This window comes from Tetrao urogallus (assembly GCF_951394365.1).
Source record: "Tetrao urogallus genome assembly, chromosome: 7".
Taxonomy (NCBI): domain Eukaryota; kingdom Metazoa; phylum Chordata; class Aves; order Galliformes; family Phasianidae; genus Tetrao; species Tetrao urogallus.
The window spans coordinates 10,145,919-10,168,496 of NC_136820.1; the positions used below are offsets into that span (position 1 = coordinate 10,145,919).

Genomic DNA, 22,578 nt, shown 5'->3' on the forward strand with positions numbered 1-22,578 from the left:
GAAGCAATCAGTATTCTCAACCTTTACCCGTAATTACTGCATTTACTAATCACTACACTTTCCATAAAATTTTTTTACAATCCCACACCTAAAGTAAGGGCACATGTAAAACAAATCAACAGCAGAATGTTCCTGGGTTCTTTGTAACACTGAATAAAATCTGTTTTCTAACAGGCTTAAAGTGCTTTATTTGCTCTGAGCCAAAGCACTACAACTTTTTATCGTCAAGTCAAAGCAACATAAACTTCATTACTGATCAAATGACATAGAAATGCCTTCCTCTTTCCAGAACATGGCTTCAGTCCAGTCCTCCTTCCTCACCCCTTCTCACTCCCTTCCTTTTCAGTGAACATTACATTCAGTCCTCCTCCCAACCCCTTGCCCCCCAAGTCAGGGTTAGTGCAGTGCAGGACAGGGCTAGGACACAGCAGATCATCTGTAGCTGTTCTTTATTTTGAACAAAGTTATCTCCTCCCTTTTCTTCCTTTAGTCTTCCCTTGCATCCTGCCTTGCACATCCTCAAGCCTCCTCCTGGCTCCAGCTCTTTCTTAAAGATCTTTATCTGTGCTTAGGTGGCACTTTCCCCTCTGAAGGGTCTAATGCTGACTTGCACAGGGCAGTTCATGGCCACTGCACTCAAACCCAGCTCTGCTATTTTGTGTCCCTCTGTGAAGTTCTCAGAGGTCACAGTTCCTCATTAACAATCCACTTTTGACTCCAGTTACTTACAACACAACTCATTAATACAACAGAACCAAGCAGAGAATACTGCACCATCAGTAGTTCTACTTCCTATAAAGGCAGGGCTTTTCAGCTTATACAGGGTTGATCAACAACTAACCAAGGATAACAAGTGTCTTCTTTTAACATAACCCACCCTAGCCTGATACTCAGAGAGCGTGCATAACTGCCAGGCTTAAGGTCAGAACTTGCTGCAGTCTCATCCTGAAGACCAAGCCAAACTCTGTGAGCAGTCACCTGGAAGGTGTTCTAGCAAAAGCTGCTCAACTCAGAGTAGTACAAAGGCAAAGTATTTACAGCTGGAAGCTTCCTGCAAATAAGTTTCTTCATATCAATTCTTTACACCTGAGATGAGAGCTCCTGTCAAGCACTCAAGTAACAATCTACATTTCCATTTGTCTTGGTTTCCTCTTGCTTCCTGCCAAGAATGTTTCCTTGGGAGTTAAGAACGTCCACAAGTCAGTTGCTGAAGTGCATTTCAAATATGAAAACCTACACTGTTCTGGTTTTGGAGTTCTGCTCCAGAGAGTCAAAACCTTCACATTTGTCCAAGCAAGAGCCAGGAACCCAGTTTAGCCACACTCTATAAGGCCTCTGACCACCCTGACCTCCCCATGCCCTCAAAGAACTGCTACGTAAGAACACCACTTTTATCTCATTAACAAGGCTCTTAATTCCCTTTATTTTAAAATTTTATGTACATATGAATGATCTGTATAATGTACACTCAAATATAGAAAGTTTTTATATACTGGATAATGTATAGAACATTTCACAATTACACTAATCTCTTACATAACATGTCAACTTGAAGTTTTTTGCTGAAGCTTTTTCAGTTTGGTAAAGCCAGTTATACGTACGAATGTCTAATGCTGTTTGATCTCAGGGAAATAATGTTAATGATTAAGGACATAGTGAACCAGGAAAGGGACAAACCCTTTGGAAGTCATGTTCAGTGGGGAGTGATCGTGTCCGACTGGGAAGAGAAGGGATGCCTTTTTAGTGGGGGTTGGTGAGGTCAAAGTGATTTTAGCCCAATTCCTCTAGACTGTAGCTCAACTCCAGTCATGCTATTTCATAAAATATAAAAACTAGGAAAGTTTGATTCACAGTCTTGTAAACAAATACAAAGGAACAAAATGTGCTTACGTACAACAAGAAAAAATTCTTGTGTACCCATTTCAGCTGATCCACAGAGTGCTTTCTTACGTTGCAGTGTGATAGAGTCACTGACAACTTTTTCCTAAAAAACAGTCATAGAAAAAGGAATAACACTGTCATTAAACACTTGGAAAGGCAGTAATTTCACTTCAACATCTTGGAGGAAAACAGAGTTCCTCATCACTGGCCAGTCTGCCTTTGTGTCTCTTTGATGAGAGATTCTAGTCCTTAGCTGATATCTCCCACTTCGTTGTCTACTGGGGGTGGTATGTTGGGCATTACAGATGACGTCGTCCCTGCAGTAAGATAACCAGCAACTCCAGGGCCTTTTGGAAAGAAAACAGAACACCAGTGGTTAGTTTCAGTTCTGAAAAGTGATAAAACAGCCTAATTTTAGACTCTGTAATCTTTGCAGGTCCCTTCAAACACAGCCATTCTATTCTAATTCCCCCTGGTAACACAGATGCATAATCCAAGTCAACCAGACAAGCATTTGAAAGTTTTCTTTTGGATTCTTTGGGCTCTAGGGACACAAGGCGTTAAGGCAGTAGTTCCCTCAGTCATTAGGTGGGGTAGCCTGCATAAAGCATTCTCAGACTCATCACTCAGTAGGTAAAAAAAAAAAACAACAAACAACAGCATTATCCATTTCATCTTCCACCACAGAAGGGGCAGTAAAGAGGAGGTGGATTTCCTTCACCACGGAGAGAAACCAGTGCAGAAGTGAAATGCCTTTGGGCACAAGCTCTACTACTGGCACTGATTTCCCAGGCACTTGCGGGAAACAGAAGCACAATGTGCTGCTGCCTTACAGCCAGTCAGAACTGCCCTGCACTTCTTTAGGGCAGCTCCTTGTACCACTGCTTAAAAACTCAGCTTCGCACTGCAGCCGTAGCCCCCCACCTCCTTCTCCCCCCCCAAAGCTCACAGTTAACACTTAGTCATAAGGAAACATACAGCAAACAATGAAAACTTGTGCTGCAGCAGGAGGTGTTTTAACAGTGATTCTTATCAGATTGACGACTGTGGAAAACTGCCAGCTCTCAATGTGTTTTTTCATCAATAAGTGACCGACCTGCTATCCAGCATACAATGCAGATCTTTGACACAGTGAGTTCTGCTTGCTCCTCTGCTCTCCCCATAAATCATCCTCTCTGATTTCTCCTCTATTTCCTCCCTTCATTCCCCACCCTCCCTTCCCACACTACAACAAGGAGCCGGAAGACCAGAGCATGGTTTATCTCAAGACAAAACAGTCCTACACTGCTGCTGCAAAGGCAGGAGAACCGAGCAAGCAGCACCACTGCTAAGGCGATCCCTGCCTTTGGAAAGGGACTCTGCAGCACCTCAGTGGCTCCTGCAGACAGAGCCAGACCCACTCATAAACAGCCCAGTGCAACAGTTCCACCAGTGCTCCTGTCCCTCAGGCTTTTCCATTACTTATTATTTTCCATACTTCCGGAGTTCAAGTCATCCATAATACCAGCAGGAATCAGCGCCTGCAGTTTTTAGTTGCCTACTGCTGTGTGCAGAAAGAAGGCAGGTTTGTCAGTGTTTTTGTATGTGGGAACACACGTGTTAATTCCGTGGCATGCATCTGTTACTTGGAACGCAGCAAATGCAGCATGCATTTTGCATGATGGTATCTACCTGCTTTAGAGAGCTACACAGAAGTTAGCAAGCTGCCTGGCAGAGCAGATCTAAAGCCCACTTCTCAGGTGAAGGGGACTGCTGCCAGTTAGAAGGGAAGGAGAAGAGACACCTGAGGGAAGAGAAATAAGCAAGGGAAGTTTCAAGGGAAGTGCAAATAGCAAAGCAATTTGAAGCAAAGGCAGAATATAAGGTGAAGCAGGTCAAAAATAAAGCCTGTAGTTTGGTTTCCATCTGTGGTTTGCGTTTGTACAGCGTTTTCATTCTATATTTGCAAGCAGTTAAACATTAAGCAATCTAAATGCAGCACAGTTTAGAGAGTCACGCTGCCCCCAGTCTGAAGCCTGACAATTTCTGGTAGAAGCTTCAGCCAGGCTTTACTTCACATTTTTAATTCACAGTATTTAAGAAATACCACAGAATTCAGCACCAACCACATGAAGCGTTCAATTCTTCTTTGTCAAAGTGGCATTAAATAGTAGTGATGCAATATACAGTAAATTTCTACAAGAATCAGTGAACTCCTGTTCAGAGCTGAAGTATTCTTTTGTGAAATGACACAAGAGTTATTGGCACATAAGTATCTGCTTCTATAATCTCCAATTCCAGATTTTACAAGTTCTTGCTTCATTTTCTCAAAATACATGCCAGTACCTCACAAGAAACTTTTCTGTCTATACACTCATCTGATTTATACCTCCTTATTTCAGTTGTGCTCTTATTAAAAATTTAAATCAAGATTCCTATATTAAATTAAATGAGAAAGTTCCATGCAGCATTGGAAGCCATCACAGTGACCTGTCACCAAAGACTAAGCCCATAGCTGGGAGGCTAAACTGCCATGCCATTACCAGCAAGAAGTTCACATTGTCTGCTTTGTGTATCAAAGAAAGGTGTGAGTGCTCTTCCACACCATCAGTGAGACCAGTGGCATCATGGGGCACAGCTCCAGTCCTGATGGTACCAGTAGGGGACTCACCTAGAGCACACCACAGCTATGTTCATGTGTGCTGCAAGCTCCATATGCTGGCATGAGGCCATTCCCACCAAGGAACAGGGCTTCAAGCTCAGGGCTGCTGGCATTCAAACTGTTCTGAGCTATGACCACAGCCTATACACTACACAGCATAATTCACAAGGCAAAATTAATACTATTCACCTACTTGAAGTATCACTGCCTTTCAAAGTCTTAGTTCAATTTTGAGGAGTTTTATTCTTGATCCCCCAACACCAACTTCAGAAAACAATCTGCTCTAAAACCAAAGTAGACTGATCCTGAGAAGGAGTGAGAAGTTGCCCTCGTCCATTAGATCTGATTAAATCTGTCACTAGTGTAACCTGCAAGACTTGTTGGTGCCCAGACTACACTTCTGATTATTTTAAAAGTAGGTACAGGAAAGGCTATCCAGAGAAATACATTCTCTATCAGAAGAAAATGAACTCACTAAAAATGTTTTTAGAAACTTCAGATATTTATACAGCATTCAGTGTTCAGGCCGAGCGATGGCACGAGATACTGAGGATAAGCACCACCTCCAGAGTTAAGTCTGACAACTGAGTTAACAGTTCAGTATGATTCAGGACCAAAAATAGGAAGGGGTTGTTCACCTGTGAGGTATCCTGCTGTTTGAGTCTCAGAAATGAACAAGTCATGTTTCTGATCTTTGAAGGCACTCCACACAGAAGAACGAGACAGAATTTCATTTACCTGTAGAATTTGAACATATGAGGGCAGCGAGTGACACAACATTCTATGGGAACAAACTTATTTCCTAGAACTAGAACTTCCTGAAGTGATCACCAAATACCAATAGGCTGGAATACAGAAATTACAGATTTACAAGGAGACTGCAACAATTTGTTTTTTTTTTCCCATTTGAACTGTGTGTATATTTAATAATAAATAATAAATATTTATTTAATAGCCCATAAAGAAAACTCATTTAGGTGCTTGACTTTCTCCCTCATCCCACTGTCAGGCAAAAAGAAAAAAAGCACAACACTGCAAGAATTTGTTTGCCATGCACCTATAGCGTAAGGAGAAAAGGACTTTTGCTATACTATAGCAAGATAAGGACAAGTCTTTCCTGGAGGTAGGCCTTAGCTTTGAAAAGCATTCAACAAGGGCATGAGAAAAGGATGTGAACCAATTTGCATTTACATCCATAACTGCCGCAGTTGTCTGCAGAAGCATTCATCAAGACAACAAGAAAAAAATCAATTTCTAACAACAGTTCTGAAGACATGTCAGTAAAGCAACAGGCAGTCTGCAGAATACTTCTTGCACTTGGAATTTGTGTTTTTACCCAGTGCTTCTCTCTGTGCATTGAATCGGTGCCTCCTCCACAGGAAACCAAGACTGACAAGCTCTAACAAATCAAGATTTTGTAGTTATTCTTAGGAATGTTTTGGGTGGAATGATGCTCATGAAAGCCATAACAATCCTAAACAAGGGATGTTCAGAGTTGGATGTTCCATGCACAGAAAACTCAGTTCAATGCTTTTCAGTACGTACTTGTTCTCCATACTGTAGGCTGCGAGACATGGATTTCAAAGCTTTAACAATCTGAGCTTTTGTTGCAGATGGGCTTTCCAGGTTCTCAAGACCAATACCTTCAAGTAGTTTTAGAAGATAAGGGACCAAATCTGCCTTCAAAGCCTGCAAACATCCATAAACGAATCACTTTAATATGGACTAGGAAGCTCCAGATGTTCCATATTTTACATTGTTGTATTACTTTTTTTGTGTGAACCAGAAGTAACAACAGCTATTACAAAGCATTTATTTAGTCAGTCAGTTTTAGCTAGTCAGTTTTTCCTGAGCCTCCCAAATACAGATAAGCAACAGCAAAAATACTAACCAACAATCCTGCTCTGCATAGGTGCAGGTTCCATTGAATTACACCTCTGCTTCCATATTATGCTTTCTCAGCAGACAAAAGAGAACGCTACTGTAATACAAGAAGCTTCAATGCTTGGACAACACCTTTGACCAGATCTGCATTTTGGATTCCTGACTTTTTTCCAACATGAAAAGCACATTAATTAGGTGGCTTTCAGAAGGTCTCCCGGACACCGAGTTGAATCACAGAATCATTTGAGTTGGAAGGGATTCTTAGAGGTAATCCAGTCCAACTCCCCTGCAGTGAACAGGGACACCTACAGGTGCACCATCAGGTGCTCAAAACCCCATTCAGCCTGACCTTGAATGTCTCCAGGGATGGGGCATCCACCTCCTCTCTGGGCAGCCTGTGCCAGTGCCTCACCACCTTTACTGTCTTCCTTATGTCCAGTCTAAATCTCCCCTCCTTTAGTCTGAAACCATTTCCCCCTTGTCCTATCACAAAAGACTCTGCTAAAGAGTCTGTCCCCTTCTTTCCTACAGTCCCTCTTTAAATACAGGAAGGCCGTGTTCCCATCCATCAGTACCTCCAAGCCTTTTCCAGCAGGGCTGTGCTCCATCCTTGCATCCCCCAGCCTGTACTGATGGTGGGGGGTTGCCACAACCCAGGTACAAGTCCTTGTCCTGGAATTCACTGAACTTCCTCAAGTTCTCCTAAGCCCACTCTTTGAGTATGTCTAGGTCTCCCTGGATGACATCCTGTCCTTTGGGCACGTCAACTGCAGCACACAGAATGGTACCTCCGTTCCTATGAGCAGACTTGATAGCCAAATATCACATCTCTACAGAATGAGAACATACTTACTTGGGCTACCAGGTCATTTTGTTCCTTCTGAAACATTCGATTAAGTGCTTCACAGGCCACACCAATTACATCTGGTCTCTTTTTCATTCCATTCATAAGAGGGCTAATGGTCTCAAGTGATGCCATCACTCGAACACAAAGCTATGAAGAAAGAAATCAGAGCACTTTACTTTATGCCAGATCCAGTCAGCCACCTCTGAAGTTTCCACAAGAAATAATGTTTCCTTTATCCTATCAATTCTCCATCAGATGTTCCCAGCATGCAGTATTTACAGTCAGAATAACACCCTTCTATGAAAGTGATACAAATACTCCAACTACACTTTTCTGCCTGAATGCTCAGATGATTCAGTACCTCGTTGTCAGACAGTATGTGTATGACCCGAATGGCACTTTTAGGAATGGCATTGTTCTTGTGGTTCATAGCTTGGATTATCTTGTGAAGATGACCGAGGGGAGGGACTTGATCAGCTAGCTGAGGCTGGGCACTGAACAGGCACACAGTTGCTGTGGTAATGGTTTCTAAGGTTTCTCCCTGTAGGAAAAAAACAAAACCAGAAAATATAACTCAGTAAAGCCTTACATATATAACATTTCTCTACTGTTCCACCTTATAGTATGCACTGCGTTCCCAGTGTTTGTATCATGTGGCTTTGCACTGAGACTTAAAGCAAAAAGTTCAGGAGAACGCAATCAGCTCCAACAGCAAGAGACATCCACTGAATCTCTGGAGCACAGATTACATGTTAATTACCATTAAGTACCATTTTCACTAACTAGAGAACCTGATGTTTGGCTGCAGCCTACGTATGCACAGCAGCACATGCTAAAACGTCCAGGAGAATCACAACACCGTAATGCCTCTTAAATGCTTTGGAAGTTTCTGCAGTGCACAACAGCACTGACACATGCTGCGTTTTGCATGCTTCCACAGACTGCCACCGTGTGTTCCTAATAAAGATGTCTGTTCTGTTCAGTGTGCAATTTAGTTGTCTCCCTGCAGATATAAGCTAGAAGCTGTCTGAATGCTGTTTAAGAATTCAGTTAATATAATTAAGCTACCAGCTTGAAAAATAGTCTTATTTAAACTACCTAATGTTAGCTCTTCTGCATTAAGCTAATTCTTAGGTGGGAACCTTATTTAGGTCATATAATTTACACCAGAGTGGGAAATTGGAGTTGCAGAAGGACACTAGAATTGTGAAGGCGTGAAAGTTATTAGGCTGCATCAAGCAAGTGCAATTTTGTTTGGTTGGCCAGTCACTGAATAACAATTCCTTAAGTCTTGTCATTACTCTAACATAAGCCTCTAAGACTTAGAGATACTTCTGTGGCTTCAGGGACTTTAAAATTACTCATACGCAGAACTTGCATAAGCATACCTACGCATTTCTACATTGAGCAGACAAACAAATCATTCATGGTTCAAAGAAGGTGTAAGAATCAGAGTTAATCAAATACTAAAAGACCAGTAGCGTGAGATTACTAGACAAACTCAAAGAGTAGAGTCAGAAAAACAATCATCTTACATGAGGGTTATTCTTCTCCAGAAGTTCAGTGAACTTTTCCAGCAGCGCAATGAGAAATTCTCTTGGTTTCCGTAAAACCCAGGCCGGCTGGGCAATAAATATCCTTAAGAAGACTCCTCCCACTGAAAGTTCACCATCTGCCTCACCATACACCACAGCAAAGTCTTCTGGCAGCTGTTAAGTCACAAACAACACGGAGTTATTACTTAGCAAGGAGTATTTGCAAAAACAGTAATTGTTCCTGACAGACCTGGCACAATGGAGCAGTTCAGGACTGTCTCTGAGATTCAGCGTGTTATTACTGTTTCTGAACACTGACTGACTTTTCACCTGGTAGTTTGCGACAGCTACCTAATAAGTCACAGGACTTCTTCCAGCAAACTAGTACTCCCCGGGGTCACTGAATTACTTAAGTCTTAGAACGAGCTGAACTGTCAGAGAACTCAGAGTATTACTGGCAAAAATACTGCCAAGTGTCTGATTTCCAAATACAAGCAGAAGTGAAAATTAAATTAGAATAGTCATTGCAGCATTGAGTTCCTGTTGATGCTCTGAGAAAGAAGAAAGCACATAAACAGAAAGTGACATACATCCATGTATTATCAGCTGGCTTATAGCCTCCCTGAGGAGATCTCAAGCAGAAAAAGTACTTTTACCTTCCAGTTAGTGTCAGGGTTGTCCCTCTGAAGTTTAAAGTGCCTATTAAAAAAAAAAGTATGTTTTAAAGAGCAGTAAAAAAAAAAAAAAAAAAAAAAAAAACAACAAACCACCACCACCACTCTTCCTTTCCTGCTTGATACCATATCAGTCTCCCTCCATCATTTGTAAGGTAGTTCCATTAGTTTTTAAATCCCATTCTCCTCCTCCCAAATCTTGTGGCAGTGCAAGTTTCACTAATATGGATTGCAAAGATTCTACTTCTTACAGACAGAGCTCTGCGATAGTTTCTGTAGTGACTCTAGAGTAGTCTAGGTAGAGACATGGAATTTGCCATGGAAAAATAACAGATTTCATTTGGAATGAGCTGAGAAGCAGGTGAAAGCTGAACTGTTCCACGTATGCAGGGTGGATCAGCAGTCTCTACTCTGCAATTTGTCCCATACTAAGAGACAATACATAAAGTCTACATTTTCTAGGTTCCAATTCCAGTAATTCATGGCTATGTCAAAACTTAAACTCCTATTTTGAAATTGTTATTCACTCTCATACATGCAAAGGAGGCTCTGAAAACAGAAACAGAGGCTGGATACAGCGCGGCTACTATCTGAGTTTACACATGGTGTGAAATAGTACAATGGAAATACTGAGATTGCTATCAGTTTTGGCCTGTGGGCATTTGGTTTTCCATCTTCCCCTTATTATGGAGCAGAACTCCCCAAATGTCACTCTCTGGTAAGCCTTGAAGGTAGTGTGGGAGTGAAGTATGGCCTCTGTGCAGTATGGTTGTTGTTTATCCTGTGCTTTTTCTCTAGGACCTCTTATGCTCCTTTTTGTCTCTCATTTCTTCTAACATTTGCCATATGAAGGAGGAACATTTTGTTGCCATTCAGTATCACTAAGAGTGTCTCAGCTGAGGACATAGATAAGCAGCAGGTCTTCACATACTCAAGCATCATTTCTCGAACTGTTGTCGATACTTTCTCCCTGGAGTTGTCATTCCAAATTAACTCTGGATTTTCATGAGTTCCCTCAAAGATATGAACAGCAGCTTCGGGGTTGTCTCTCATAGCATCCATGAAGACTCCAGGCAAAAATTTCATCAGCATAATCCTAACCTAGGAAGGATGAACACAACTGACCTTTAGTAAAACGTAACACCTGAAACAAATCAATACTTACTGAAAGAACAAGTTGAGAACTCAGGACGTGTGGCTACAGAACAGAACAGCGCTGTGACTTCAAACAGTGCTAGCTAATGTAAGGTCTGAAGTCTAGGTATCTAATGTAGTCATTACAAATGGAAACCAAACTGCTTATTAACAGAAGTGTTTTATTCGCTGTAACTAACAGCCCATTTAGAAATTAAAAGTTAACTGTTTTTTGAGAAAAATGGTTTGCTCTTCACATGAATGTTTAAGTCGCAGAAGAATTGGTTTCGTTCAGTCTTTAGAGAGGTTGGCACTGTCAAGATAAGAGTTCTAACTAGAGCCGTTACAGTCCTTACCTTTGGACCCACCAGCTTATCTGCAGTCATTTTGGCAAAAAGCTCTGCTGTTTGGGCTCGGACCTGTGGATGGGTTGAGTTGCAGAACATATCTAGCAAGTAGATTAAAGCACCTGTACAAAGAAATAAGAGAGCATTCGAGCTTTCTTCTAGTCACAGGTAGCATAAATCTACTGATTTGACCACTGTTATTTTGAGTCACGTTTCAGAGAAATGGGATTTCGATTTACTACTGTACCTTTTGCCATGGCCTCTTTAATTATTTTGGTGCTAGATGTCAACGCATACAAGGTTTCAAGGACAAGCTGCCGACCTGCCAAGAAAAGAAGTATTATTAAACTACACAGCAAAGTTCTTAACTAATCAAAGAACTCGTGAGGAATTATCAATCACACATTCTCATACAGCAACTTAATTGAATGTTTACTACCTAAATTCCCTAAAACAGTCAATTAAATTACATGCAATTCAAATACAATTTGAATATCTGAAATTCAGATGCTTCAGCTCACACATTCAAGGCAATAATCAGGTTACTTAGAATGGTTTCAATAATCATCCCCGCTGAAACAGCATTTTAACACTGCAGTTAATAGTAAGCACAGTCAGCTCCATTCAAACTAGTTTTAGAATTGGAGCACTTTGCCCTGCAAGACTCCAAGAATTATACAGTACATACTTGAAGGTAAGGAATGCAGGAGTGCCAGTAAGTTCGCAAGAACCATCGCTTCAGCAATGTTGTTCACACATTCTTGGTTACTCGTTACTATGTTCACTACCTGTAAAAGTGAAAAAGCAAGGCTTGATTACATTCCAGCTTTTCAGACATCATTAAGAAAACGCAGTGGATGGTGAAGCAACTTATTAGCCAATATACAGCCTTTAATCCTGACACCAGATTGACTTATATCAGATAAGAACGGGACAAGGACACAAGCTGTAACTTGTTCCTCAAAGGAGCTGCCTGACAGCTTGGACCCCAGGCCTTGACATGTTTTAGATGCTACTCTTCACAGCTACATCATCAGGCTGACACATGCTGATTTGGCTGTCGACTTTTTGTTGCTCTTTTATTTGTTCATTTTTACCTCCAGAGCCAACTGCTGCACCTGGCCAGCTCCATGAACACGCAGAAGGGAGAATATCAACTTAAAGTGGCCTATACATTCACATTCAGAACCTGGAAGAGATAAAAAATGATTCACTCCACATTTGCCCAGACATTCACTGAAGGCCATCCTAAGCCCACATTTGACTTGCAAAGAGATGGTAAAGAATAGATGCTTATGTATAGTCAAGTAATTACAGTAGTTCCTACAAGAGGGCAACTACTGCAGAGTTAAATCTAGCCTCCACAAAGTCTCGGGTCAACAGTATTTCAAAAGAATAGGATACTTCCTCTCCAGAAAAAAATCCCACCACAAAACCAAGCCTGTATATAAGCCTATCAAGAATACTAAGGTCTGCTAGCCAGCAAAGCTTTCTTTCAGCTAAAAGGAAGCTAAGACTAGAGTTCTGTATTTTAAGTTTGTCTTTAAGAAAGCCCACCAGCAAAGTGTTTGGTTTTTTTCAAGCCTACCTGGGTTGTGTTTTATCACATTTCTCAGAGCCTCCAGAGCCATTTCAACTCTCCGTAACCGATCTCCATGTTGATTGGACTCTACTTTCCCAGTCTGTGTTATTGCCATTAATGTATGAAGGTATTGTGCTTGTGAACCTATGTAATCCAGAAGGCTTGCAGCAAATGCTTTAGGAAGCTTTGAAGAGATGAGAACATTTTCAGTTTTGTGATGCAATAGTATTCATACGACAGAAACATGTAGCCAATCACTTACCCACCTTTAACAACTCTTCGCAAACAAGAAGCATTTTTCCACTATTGTGGCTGTAGCATTTGACCCATGGTAATCCTAATAACATATTAACACACCCTTACAAAGCTACTTCAGTTGCTTAACATGTATAGCTTTTCCTAAGTACAGACAGGAAGCAAAGCCAGATGGCAGAATCACCACCTCCTGCTATTGATCTGAGAGTCTGCAGTAGAAGCTTGTGGAAGAAAGGTATTAAACCATCCATAGCAGTACATCTTTATGACAAACTCATTCTTGTCAGTTTATTCTGCTCCAATAGAAACATCCCAGAACACGCTCACTCTGTTGGACATAACTTCCATAAAATCATTTTTTCCATTCATTTGTACCAACAGATAAATAAAGTAACATTCCAATAATAGTTTGGGGTTTAACGAAAAGATTCCAGTCAGATCTCACCTCTAGTTGGAAGGTAGGAACCTCATTGTAGACTCTAACAAAAATTTCTCCCACAATAAGCTCTTTCGCATGGTCACTGAAGACAAAATCAGATCCATAACTCTTGTCACATTCACCCTTTAAACAAAGAGACAAGCAGGTCAAGCTCAGAAAGAAAACTACCAAAGAAAGCATAAAGCAATAACCTGGGCAATGGAATAGATAACACTTAAAACAGATATCCACCAAAGTTTTCTGCTCACCTATACCACTGTGTTATAAGCAGATGTACCAAAACATGACATAATTTTAAATCCCATTACCATTCATCTTTAATTTATTTATCCATTTTTGAAATATGGAACACCTTACTCTCTTAATCATGCTTTCTTGTTGAGATTCCAAGAACTCAAGTAATTCAGCTCTTGTCCCGTTGTTCCAGATCAAGTAGGGATTCTCTGTGTTACTGTTAAGCATCTTCAGGGTCTAAGAGACAAGGAATATACAAGATTTACTACGTCTACTCTGCATAACCAAAGCTAAGTTTTAATCTCCATGTTTCATGATATAAGTTCATTTAATGTGGGTTTCATAAGCAGGTTTAAAGTGTCAGGCTTTCCAAATACCAGGAAAAACACGTTAGTTATTTGGTACAGGACAGTCTGTATTTTAATTTTTCTTTATTCTTCCTCAAGCTGCACTTCAGATTCTCAGTGGGTTTTGACAGAGGGTAGCAACTAATTGCAACATCATGTATGTTACTTCCTCAGCACTTTCATTTAGAAGTTCAGTCCCTGACATTGTAGTTCTTAAACTACCAATGCTTAACTCAGCTTCTTTCCTTCCATGTTTGTCTTGCAGATCTTATTCTACAGGCTGTTGATTCTGATCGTTGAGCCTGGGGCTAAAATAGGTTTTTGTTGTTGTTATTACTCCAGATGCAGAGAAAAATTACATTGCTGTTCTCTGTACCAGGTTGGTGTAAGAGAGCTCCTGTGCTTTAAGAATGTTACAAGTGACTAATTACTTCTTCCCTAACTCCCTAGAGAAAGTTTTGGCCAACAGGTACTTACCTCAGTGGCACTGACCACAGCAAGTTTCCTTGCAATATAGGGTGTCAGCATTCCAGCCAAGCTTTTTCTGATTGCTGGGTTTTCAGGTGTAGCTTGTTCTTCTGAGAGATACCCTCCAAGTCGACTCAAGGCTAGCAGACTGAGTTTAGCAAGGCTATTGGCTACCTCCTGAGAAATATAAAAGCAGTTTTAAGACAAGAACTAGCTGGAAAAGTACCACAATAACTAGAAAGATTCATCCAAGACTGTCACACCAAGGTGAACAAAACTCATGTTCTCTACTTATCAGTATCACTGATGATGCACCGACACCTAGTACTGTTACTGGCTCAACAGATGTAGTTATACATGAGGAGGAAAAACTGGGTCACTGAAATGAGCCAAAAGCTACAGAAACTGTTACACTAGATGGCTTCTGTTCAGCAAACAGTTCCTGCTAGCAGCTGTCAAACAACAGTGTACACCTTTTCCAACAGTGCTACTAGAGTTATTAAATAAAATACTGTTCAAAACTCATCCCATTCAGCAGCTGAGGAAGAAGTACCCAACTTAAAGAGTCACTAGTTAAAGAAAATGAAGTGTGAGCCACTTATGTTGCCAAAGGCTAAAGTAACAATGCAGCTCTGAAGTGGTACATTAGATATGTTCATGGATATGTTCATGGAATCCCTAGCTGACACTCCAGAGAAGTTGTTTATCCTTCTCCTAGCACAAATTTACCTTTTCACTGTTAACCGTACATAAAAATCCTCCACTGTGTGAAGTCTACTAGAAATCATTGTTCTTTAGTTTTAACGGTTGTCCTTGCAATTCGCTGATGCTAAAAAAATATTTGAGTACACTTATTTTATTAGTAAAAGATGGCAAACAACTACCCACAGTGTCTGAAATCCTGCACCTTTTTAACATTACCTGGTGATTAGAATCTTCGCTTTTCTGAATACCGCTCTCCTCTAGTGTGTAGTCATAGTTGAAGAGGTAACCCAGCAGGTACCACAGAACTCCCGCTTGGAACAAGTGCGTTTGTAGCCAATAATCTAAAGCAAAGGAGCTAACACACTCTACTCCCAAAGAAGCTACTCGTGGTATGTTCTGAAAGGAAAAAAATTCACTTAAGCACTTGTAACAAACAAAAGCCAACTGGCTGCCTTACCAAAGAGTCAAAATTTGTTAATCAGCACTTAGATGGAGATGACGAAACGTGTGCAGTTGAAGTCCAATGTTCGGTAGCCAACAAATATACCTAATTAGTCAACATCCTTCAAGGAAGAGTCTTTGAATGGTTGTTTCTTAAGACTAGAAATGAGTGTGGATGAGCTAAGGGAATAACAATTGAAGGTAGCATAGATTCCCAGGCAAGTGGTTTTTGGCAATACATGTGCTGTGCAGGGACTAAAGAACCTGTAATCAAATACTATGTAGTGTCATTCAAGCTTTCACGTTTTCACTTACTATGAGAAGTTGGAGATGAGCTTACTGTTCTCAATTCAATATAAACTCTGCATTTTTAACAAGATTCACGTTCTAAGAGCTAATTAGCAAAAAATTTCTTGAAGGTTGTTCCCAGAAATTAAGCTGATTTAAGAGTGTTTATACAAGACAGCACATCAGTTAACAGTCAAAAGTATGTGAAACCTTGACAGTAAACTTAAAATACAGTCGTTAAAACTGATACAAATAGAAAAATAAAAAACAAGGCACTAGAGTTCTGTATCCCATAAAAATAAACTGGGATCTTACGTCTTTTCTACTGTGCTCCTTTTTGCCTTAAAATGAGAAGATTGCCCTAAACAATGAATAGCTATGTATTCATTTAGGAAAAGGACAAGAGCTCTTACCTTGCCATAATACAGTAACCTACAGAGGTCCTTAATGATGTTAGGCATTTCTGTAATTTTCTCTCTGCATTCCTCAAACTGAGCTGCCACACTGTAACATTTACTAATATATCCACACACCTATAAAAAGAAATACTTCACTGGCACCAATTGAAAGGTAAATGTATGTTTACAAATTCATCTTTTAAAAATATATACATACACAGTTTTTCACAAGACTGATATAAATTAAAGTTGCTACAACTCACCTGTACAGACATATCATCTGGCTTACTAGAATGAGTCAAGACTGCCACACAACGATTAAATGCTTCTTGCAGTACCTGTGAGGATTGGATGATTTGTAAGTTCAGTCACAACAAAAACTGACAAAGGTTGGCAGAAATAAAACAGGTTTGGTAAGCCCATATATACTGGCTGAATGGAATTCCTGTTTGACAAAGCAGTCTATTACTCACTCATGCTTTCTAGGAAAAAATTCCTTCCAAGTGCTGGCACTAGCATTTGAGGCTTGACAAGAGTGGACAGCATTCATACGTGAGCAGATACGCACAAAAACCCATTTCTGCTTACGTGGCTTCTTCATGTTTATCATTGTTTCACTTACAGAATACAGAAGCCCTCAACAGAATCCAATAAATAAGTAGATAAACATCGCATGTAGTTTTCTTATCTACAGTTGAGCAAACAAGTCTAAGTCTGGAAAAGAGTGTACTCTGCAAGAGATTTCTCTTACTATGTCCAGAAAAGAAAATATGTACAAATGGAACTAGGTCTCAAGAATGATCCCTTAATCTATCTGATGACCTTCGCATTGAGGAATCTAAAAGACTTAAACCCAACAAAACCAACTTCAGTAAGTTTCTTTCAATCTACCTCCATTCCATTTTCTCTTCGCAGTTCTTCTGCGTTTAATGCTGAACAACTGACTGTATGGAAAGCAAGTTCTGTGGCAGCAGGCAACAGAGGAGATTCTTTGGAAAACAAGAGGTCATCTGATGTTTCAATGGTAATAGTCTTAATCAGCATAGGATAGCCTGCATACTTGTAAGGTTTCAACTCTGGAAAAAAAGAAAGGTCTTGAAGATTCCGTATAGGCAGAGTTTATGCCATTTAAACCATAACATACTTATCAGTGGAACATATATGAGCATATAAAGACTAAGAGTCAAAGAAAACCAGCGCTTAGGAAAATCAGAATAAAAGGGAGCAGCCCACACAGTCCGACTCCCTGACTCATCACATAGTTCATGCTGAATGGAAGCTGACAAAATATAAGGGACAGATTCACTAAAAGAAATACTTCAAGGTAAAAAGACTTATCTACAGCTCACAAAGCCCCCAGGCTAATAGCTTTCCTAATAATGTCCATCTCCAGGAAAACATCTGTTCAGCTTTGCTATGTCTTCCCTAAGCCAGGATTGTCTTAGGGTTTAAGAAGGAGCATGTAAGGTCCCATTTGTTTGACACAGCAATTCTGTTCTAGTTTTATTTTTCAATATTTTGAAAGCCAGCAGAGATTTAAAAAAAAAAAAAAAAAAAAAAAAAAAAAAAAAAAAAGCTGGGATTAGGGTACTCAAACCATACCTCTCTCTCTCTCATTCAGGCCCTGAAAGAGGTGGTGCTACAGGGAACTCCAGTCAGAATTTCTGCATGATCACACTTCTGTGGTTATTAAAGTGAGAAATCTCAGATATACCCAGCATCTGCTGTCTACTTACTCAGTGCTAGTGAGGACCTTTCTGAATAGACGAGAAGTTAGTTATATATGGAGGAAGATTCACACTGATTAGTACTGGAGCAGAGAATTTCAAAAGCTACTTCAGCTTTTTCTAATTAGGTTTAATTAGAAATTTTATTTTGTGGAAAGAAGTCCTACTTTGAAGCCCACTAGCAGACTGACATCATGCTGTGGCAAGGCAGAAACTATATCAACAGAAAGCAGACTAAAGAACTTTGAAGGGTAAAGCTGACCACAACGTCCAATAAAGAAATGAATTTAAAACATTCTTCTGAGACAGCATGCCTACCTTCCTTATGCCTGTTGAAGAGGATGCTTTGAGTTTTCAAAATCAAAATGATGTTTTCAGGATCTGGCCCATCTATCACTTTGGCAGACTTTGTGCACAGAAACTCATATGCTTTATTAACTTTCTCAAACATGTCCTGCAAATAAAGGTAACAACTTCCAAATTACTATAAGTCTACAGCTCAATTTGTACACAAGTAAAACAAAACATCCACCAGCCACTATGCTGGTTTTGTTGCCTTATTATGCTTTAGAAAATATTCTGGATAACCTCAAGAACTGTTGACGGTTCTGCTGTTCACAGTTGAGTTTTCTTCTATTTTCTGAACTCCACTATAGGAGAAAGACTAAAACTATTTTCTTGTAACAGAGATCTAAAGTTTATTTGACAGTAAGAACGGGCAGAGGACTCAGTGTCTTTGAAAGTGAGCTGTTAACTTCTTTACATGCAGAGTAACTGTTTAAACTAGATGCTTTCTGAGATGTGGTTTGATCTGATTATACAAGAGTTTACTGTGAAAATTTTAACACTGCTAAACAGTATCAGTTCAGTTACTCATCTGCAGTACTAACTGGAATCCTGTAATACGAATAAAGACATAATGTGTAAGAGGGAGATAGAAAGTTAAAGTGGACATTAAGAACTCTTAAAACAGCAGAATCTGTACCCATTTCTTAGTATTATACATACCCTGCCTTCGGGATTCTTGTCTGGGTGATATTTTTGGGCCAGCCTGAAATAAGCTTTCCTGATCTTGCTTTCATCATGCCTGTCAGAAAACAAATCCCTTTATACCAAATAACATCAAGAAACAAGCCTGAATTCTCAAAACACTATTAACAATAGTACCTGAAATTAACAAGACTCTCTATTTCAATTTGAGAATCCTGCTCCATCACCTGAACTGACCAGGTAATCATGCAACCACAAAACAGAAATTTCAGCACCTCTTGCTCAGATATACTAACCAGAAGGAACTTAAAGTCACTGGGTATTTTATAAAAAAAATATAAATGAGTTGTTAGTGATAAAAGTTAAAAGTCTGGATGTCTGAGTTCATAACTTGTAGTAAGTGTACAGCTCTTAATGCACTACTACAGAACAGTGGTATTTTTCTTTTTGAGGCCTGAAGTTAAAAACAAGTGGCAAGGTACTGAATAAGAAATTCCACTGCTATCATCAAGAAAAAGGACAAGATTTAGCAGGTGGAAAGAAGGAGCAATAGAGAAACTGAGTTCTACTTTGAGCATATTCAGATTCTGCCTTATTCTCTGCTTTATTAAGTCTAATATATTTAGTTAATGCCTCAGTCTAATATTCACCATGTAGAATAGCCTAGTGAAAGTTAAGGGACAGTTCAAAGCATTTTTCCCAGCTTTAGTTCATCTGAACATTTCACAGTTATTCTCTCAAGGAGAGCTGGATTTTCAATGCTCTGTATCTTAGAAAAAAGCAATCTTCCACTGTGAAAGACATGGGTACAAGATATAACTGAACTGCAACCAGTAACTGGTTGCAAGTACTGAGGTAAGCTTCAGTTTGTTCACTGTACAGAAATTATTCAAGTGTAGTTACATACAACCTCATACATTGAAAACCACTTACTGTCCTTGTCCTCTGGGAAGGTTAAGAACTTCATAAGCATCATCTATTGACATGGTAGGTGGCTTCTTTTCCACCTCCTTCTTCCAGGCTTCTAGCGTGTCTTTCAGAAGTTTGATCTAAATAATTACAGTTTATTAGCATTTCATTCATACTTAATGCAGTACATATCATTATTAAAGCTGCACTTTGCTGTAAGCATATCCTTATCACCCATCACCCTGAATTCAGAGACTATTTACCTCATCTTTTTATTGTTAATAATTATGATTCTCGCTCCAGTCAAGTAAGGGAACAAGACTTTGCTTCACTGCAGTGCTACATTTTATTCAAAATTTAGAGAGCCTGTGTGTATATGGAAGAGTCACAATAGAAGAGGGAGAAGCCCTTAAATGATAAGTAGCTGTGAATTATTACAAGAATCATAAAACTGCATAAATGAAATTGACTAGATGGATCTAGTCTGCTAACTGTATCAAGATCTTATCAATTCAGTTAGTATCAAGCTACTCAGTTTCCTCTTCAGCACAGACAAATAAGAACTAAGAAATGTTTCTTCCCCACCAGCTGAGGTTCACTGAAACACTAAAGTTTGTTGAGCAGTTGGATGGTTTTTTTTGTCTGTTTGTTTGTTTTCTAAAGCCACTACAAGAACTGGTTAACCTTTGGCTGCTTCATAGCATGAGGTCTCTTCTGTTTTAGGATAAAGGAATGTTTAACCTGTTTGCTTATTAATTGAAAAGACAGGATTAATTATTTATTTCCAACAGATGTGGCTCTTGATTTCCTTACGCTTTGTTACAAATCCCATTATGAGTCTGAAAGAACAAGAACTGAGTAAGTTCTAAAATTCTTACTTACTGGATCTTTAATCGGCCAGTCTGGAAATCTCAGTGTATCACAAAGATGCTTGAGGTAATAAATATTACAGAACAGTTCATTTTCCAGTTGTGGATAGTTGATGACTGGGATAGGACAGTACTGGTAGAGTGCCCTTGTATTGCTTTGAAGGCGAGGAGTGAAATCAGCAAGATGAGCAGCAATCTTCTCTATCATAAGACGCCTGAAAGTTACAAAGCCAAGCACAGTCCTCAAAATATGGTTACTGTTGAAGTGCATTCAACAACTTCTAACAGAAAGATTTCCCCAAGTTGTATGCCAACTTACAGAAGCGACCATTGTCCTGTTCTGTCACGAAGCTATTAAAAAATAACCCAAAATGACTTTTTTCCTCCCTCAATCTCTCTGTCGAATACCTTAAAAATTTATTGTAATATTAGAGTTGACTCTCCTAGACAGGTGGTAGTAGTAAATGAACACAAGTAGAATGCAGCCTACAGAGGTAGTGTATTCTCCACACATGAAAGGAACTCAAGTACGACACAGATAGATGTCAAACATTGTCAGATGTTCACTGAAAAAATTCCCTTCTTTCTGCCAATCTCCTTGCTTGTTATTTTTGACAGAAGCACAGGACAATGCCCATGCAGAAGCAAAAAAGGCATGCAGTACAGACATAGAAAACAGCTATTTTAGATTTCAGAGAAGTTAAAACTTAAGACTTATTCAGCATGAGATGTAGTTGTTCAGATTCATCCCTCTGACAGGAAAAAAGAAAAGGTTACCTCATTTCATTGCTCCAAATTGCTTCTGGAGTGTCAAATTCCCCAAGAAATATCTCTGAAAATTTTTCTGGCTCATAATTTTCCAAGTAACACACCATTGCTTCAGGAAGAACATGTCCAAGAATACTTCTTTGAACTATATCTTGACTTTTAGTCTATGAAAAAACACAACACTGTCATCTCAAATTTAATCTGAATTCAGCCTTCCTAACCAACTCCAGAACTGGAAGATCCCCACCCCCACCTCTCCCTTATAGATTCTTAATGAATTTAATGAACTCCCTTCCAATTCTTAAGAACTGAGAAGAAAAGCACGAAGTACAGTTGAAGCAGCCACAGGTCACTTGCAAAACCACTTGGAAACAGGAGATTATTTTTTCTAATTTACTCACTTCTTCAGACTTGAAGGCTTGCTTTGTATGTGCATATTTCAAAAACCTAGAAAATAAATAGTATTTTCTGTTTTAATTGATATTTACAGCATCTCTGAAAGATAAGCAGAGCAATATTATCCAGCTGGCCACACATTCACTTCAAAATAAAAGAGTAACAATAACCACTGAATGAATCTGAAAAAAATCCATGAAAATCTTGGGAACCCCACTGAGTATTTCCATGTTTAAGTGTTGCCTAATGTTCACCACTTTAGTTTGAAGGCCTTGTTCCCAAAAGCTTGTTTCTTCCACATAAAAACAACTGAAAACAGAAGCTGATAGAGACAGCCCTTCCCTACAAACTCCTTCCTGCATTATTTCATAGATGAAACAAGACAACACTTCCCTCCCTGGCATGGTCATAAGCAATTCATGTCATTAGCAGCTGACTTGACTGTGTGATAATGATTCATTTAGAAGAGAGCTTTTGCCAGCAGTCTCACATTGGTTCTAACAAAACATCCCCAGGAGTGTTTAGAGCAGTAGCCATTCCAAGTACAACTGGTCACAAGGCATTTTAAGCTATTCTTTTTCCTCACCTTGCAATAGGAAGTACATTGGAACCCGTGTACATCATGATAAAGAAGAACACTCCACTCAAATAGAAACGAGGTAACTGAGGGTTATCTTGCATGACATGAAACAACAATATAGCAACTTTTTCCACAAGTATAGGATCAAAAGTCAGCAGCAACTGAAATGAAAGAATGAACTTTTACATTAGTTGCTCAAGGAATTCAAATTACCTATCAAAAATTCCAGTTTTAACCAA

At 39.5% G+C, this 22,578-nt stretch overlaps 1 protein-coding gene across 1 annotated transcript in view; it reads right to left on the reverse strand.

Annotated features, from left to right (window-relative positions):
- Positions 1 to 2,130: 2,130 nt before the first annotated feature.
- Positions 2,131 to 22,578, reverse strand: part of DNAJC13 (DnaJ heat shock protein family (Hsp40) member C13) — a gene marked incomplete at both ends in the record, with an annotated part of 44,149 nt that continues 23,701 nt past the window's right edge. The window contains 27 exons of the mRNA XM_079538077.1: positions 2,131 to 2,228; positions 5,161 to 5,260; positions 6,068 to 6,211; positions 7,260 to 7,400; positions 7,615 to 7,794; positions 8,789 to 8,962; positions 9,445 to 9,487; positions 10,394 to 10,563; positions 10,953 to 11,065; positions 11,191 to 11,265; positions 11,632 to 11,731; positions 12,041 to 12,132; positions 12,532 to 12,709; positions 13,226 to 13,342; positions 13,577 to 13,690; positions 14,278 to 14,445; positions 15,190 to 15,369; positions 16,116 to 16,235; positions 16,364 to 16,438; positions 16,992 to 17,176; positions 18,146 to 18,281; positions 18,836 to 18,914; positions 19,751 to 19,866; positions 20,609 to 20,810; positions 21,373 to 21,527; positions 21,765 to 21,810; positions 22,346 to 22,500. Coding sequence (XP_079394203.1) covers positions 2,131 to 2,228; positions 5,161 to 5,260; positions 6,068 to 6,211; positions 7,260 to 7,400; positions 7,615 to 7,794; positions 8,789 to 8,962; positions 9,445 to 9,487; positions 10,394 to 10,563; positions 10,953 to 11,065; positions 11,191 to 11,265; positions 11,632 to 11,731; positions 12,041 to 12,132; positions 12,532 to 12,709; positions 13,226 to 13,342; positions 13,577 to 13,690; positions 14,278 to 14,445; positions 15,190 to 15,369; positions 16,116 to 16,235; positions 16,364 to 16,438; positions 16,992 to 17,176; positions 18,146 to 18,281; positions 18,836 to 18,914; positions 19,751 to 19,866; positions 20,609 to 20,810; positions 21,373 to 21,527; positions 21,765 to 21,810; positions 22,346 to 22,500 — 3,456 coding nt within the window. The remainder of the gene's footprint in view (positions 2,229 to 5,160; positions 5,261 to 6,067; positions 6,212 to 7,259; positions 7,401 to 7,614; positions 7,795 to 8,788; positions 8,963 to 9,444; positions 9,488 to 10,393; positions 10,564 to 10,952; positions 11,066 to 11,190; positions 11,266 to 11,631; positions 11,732 to 12,040; positions 12,133 to 12,531; positions 12,710 to 13,225; positions 13,343 to 13,576; positions 13,691 to 14,277; positions 14,446 to 15,189; positions 15,370 to 16,115; positions 16,236 to 16,363; positions 16,439 to 16,991; positions 17,177 to 18,145; positions 18,282 to 18,835; positions 18,915 to 19,750; positions 19,867 to 20,608; positions 20,811 to 21,372; positions 21,528 to 21,764; positions 21,811 to 22,345; positions 22,501 to 22,578) is intronic.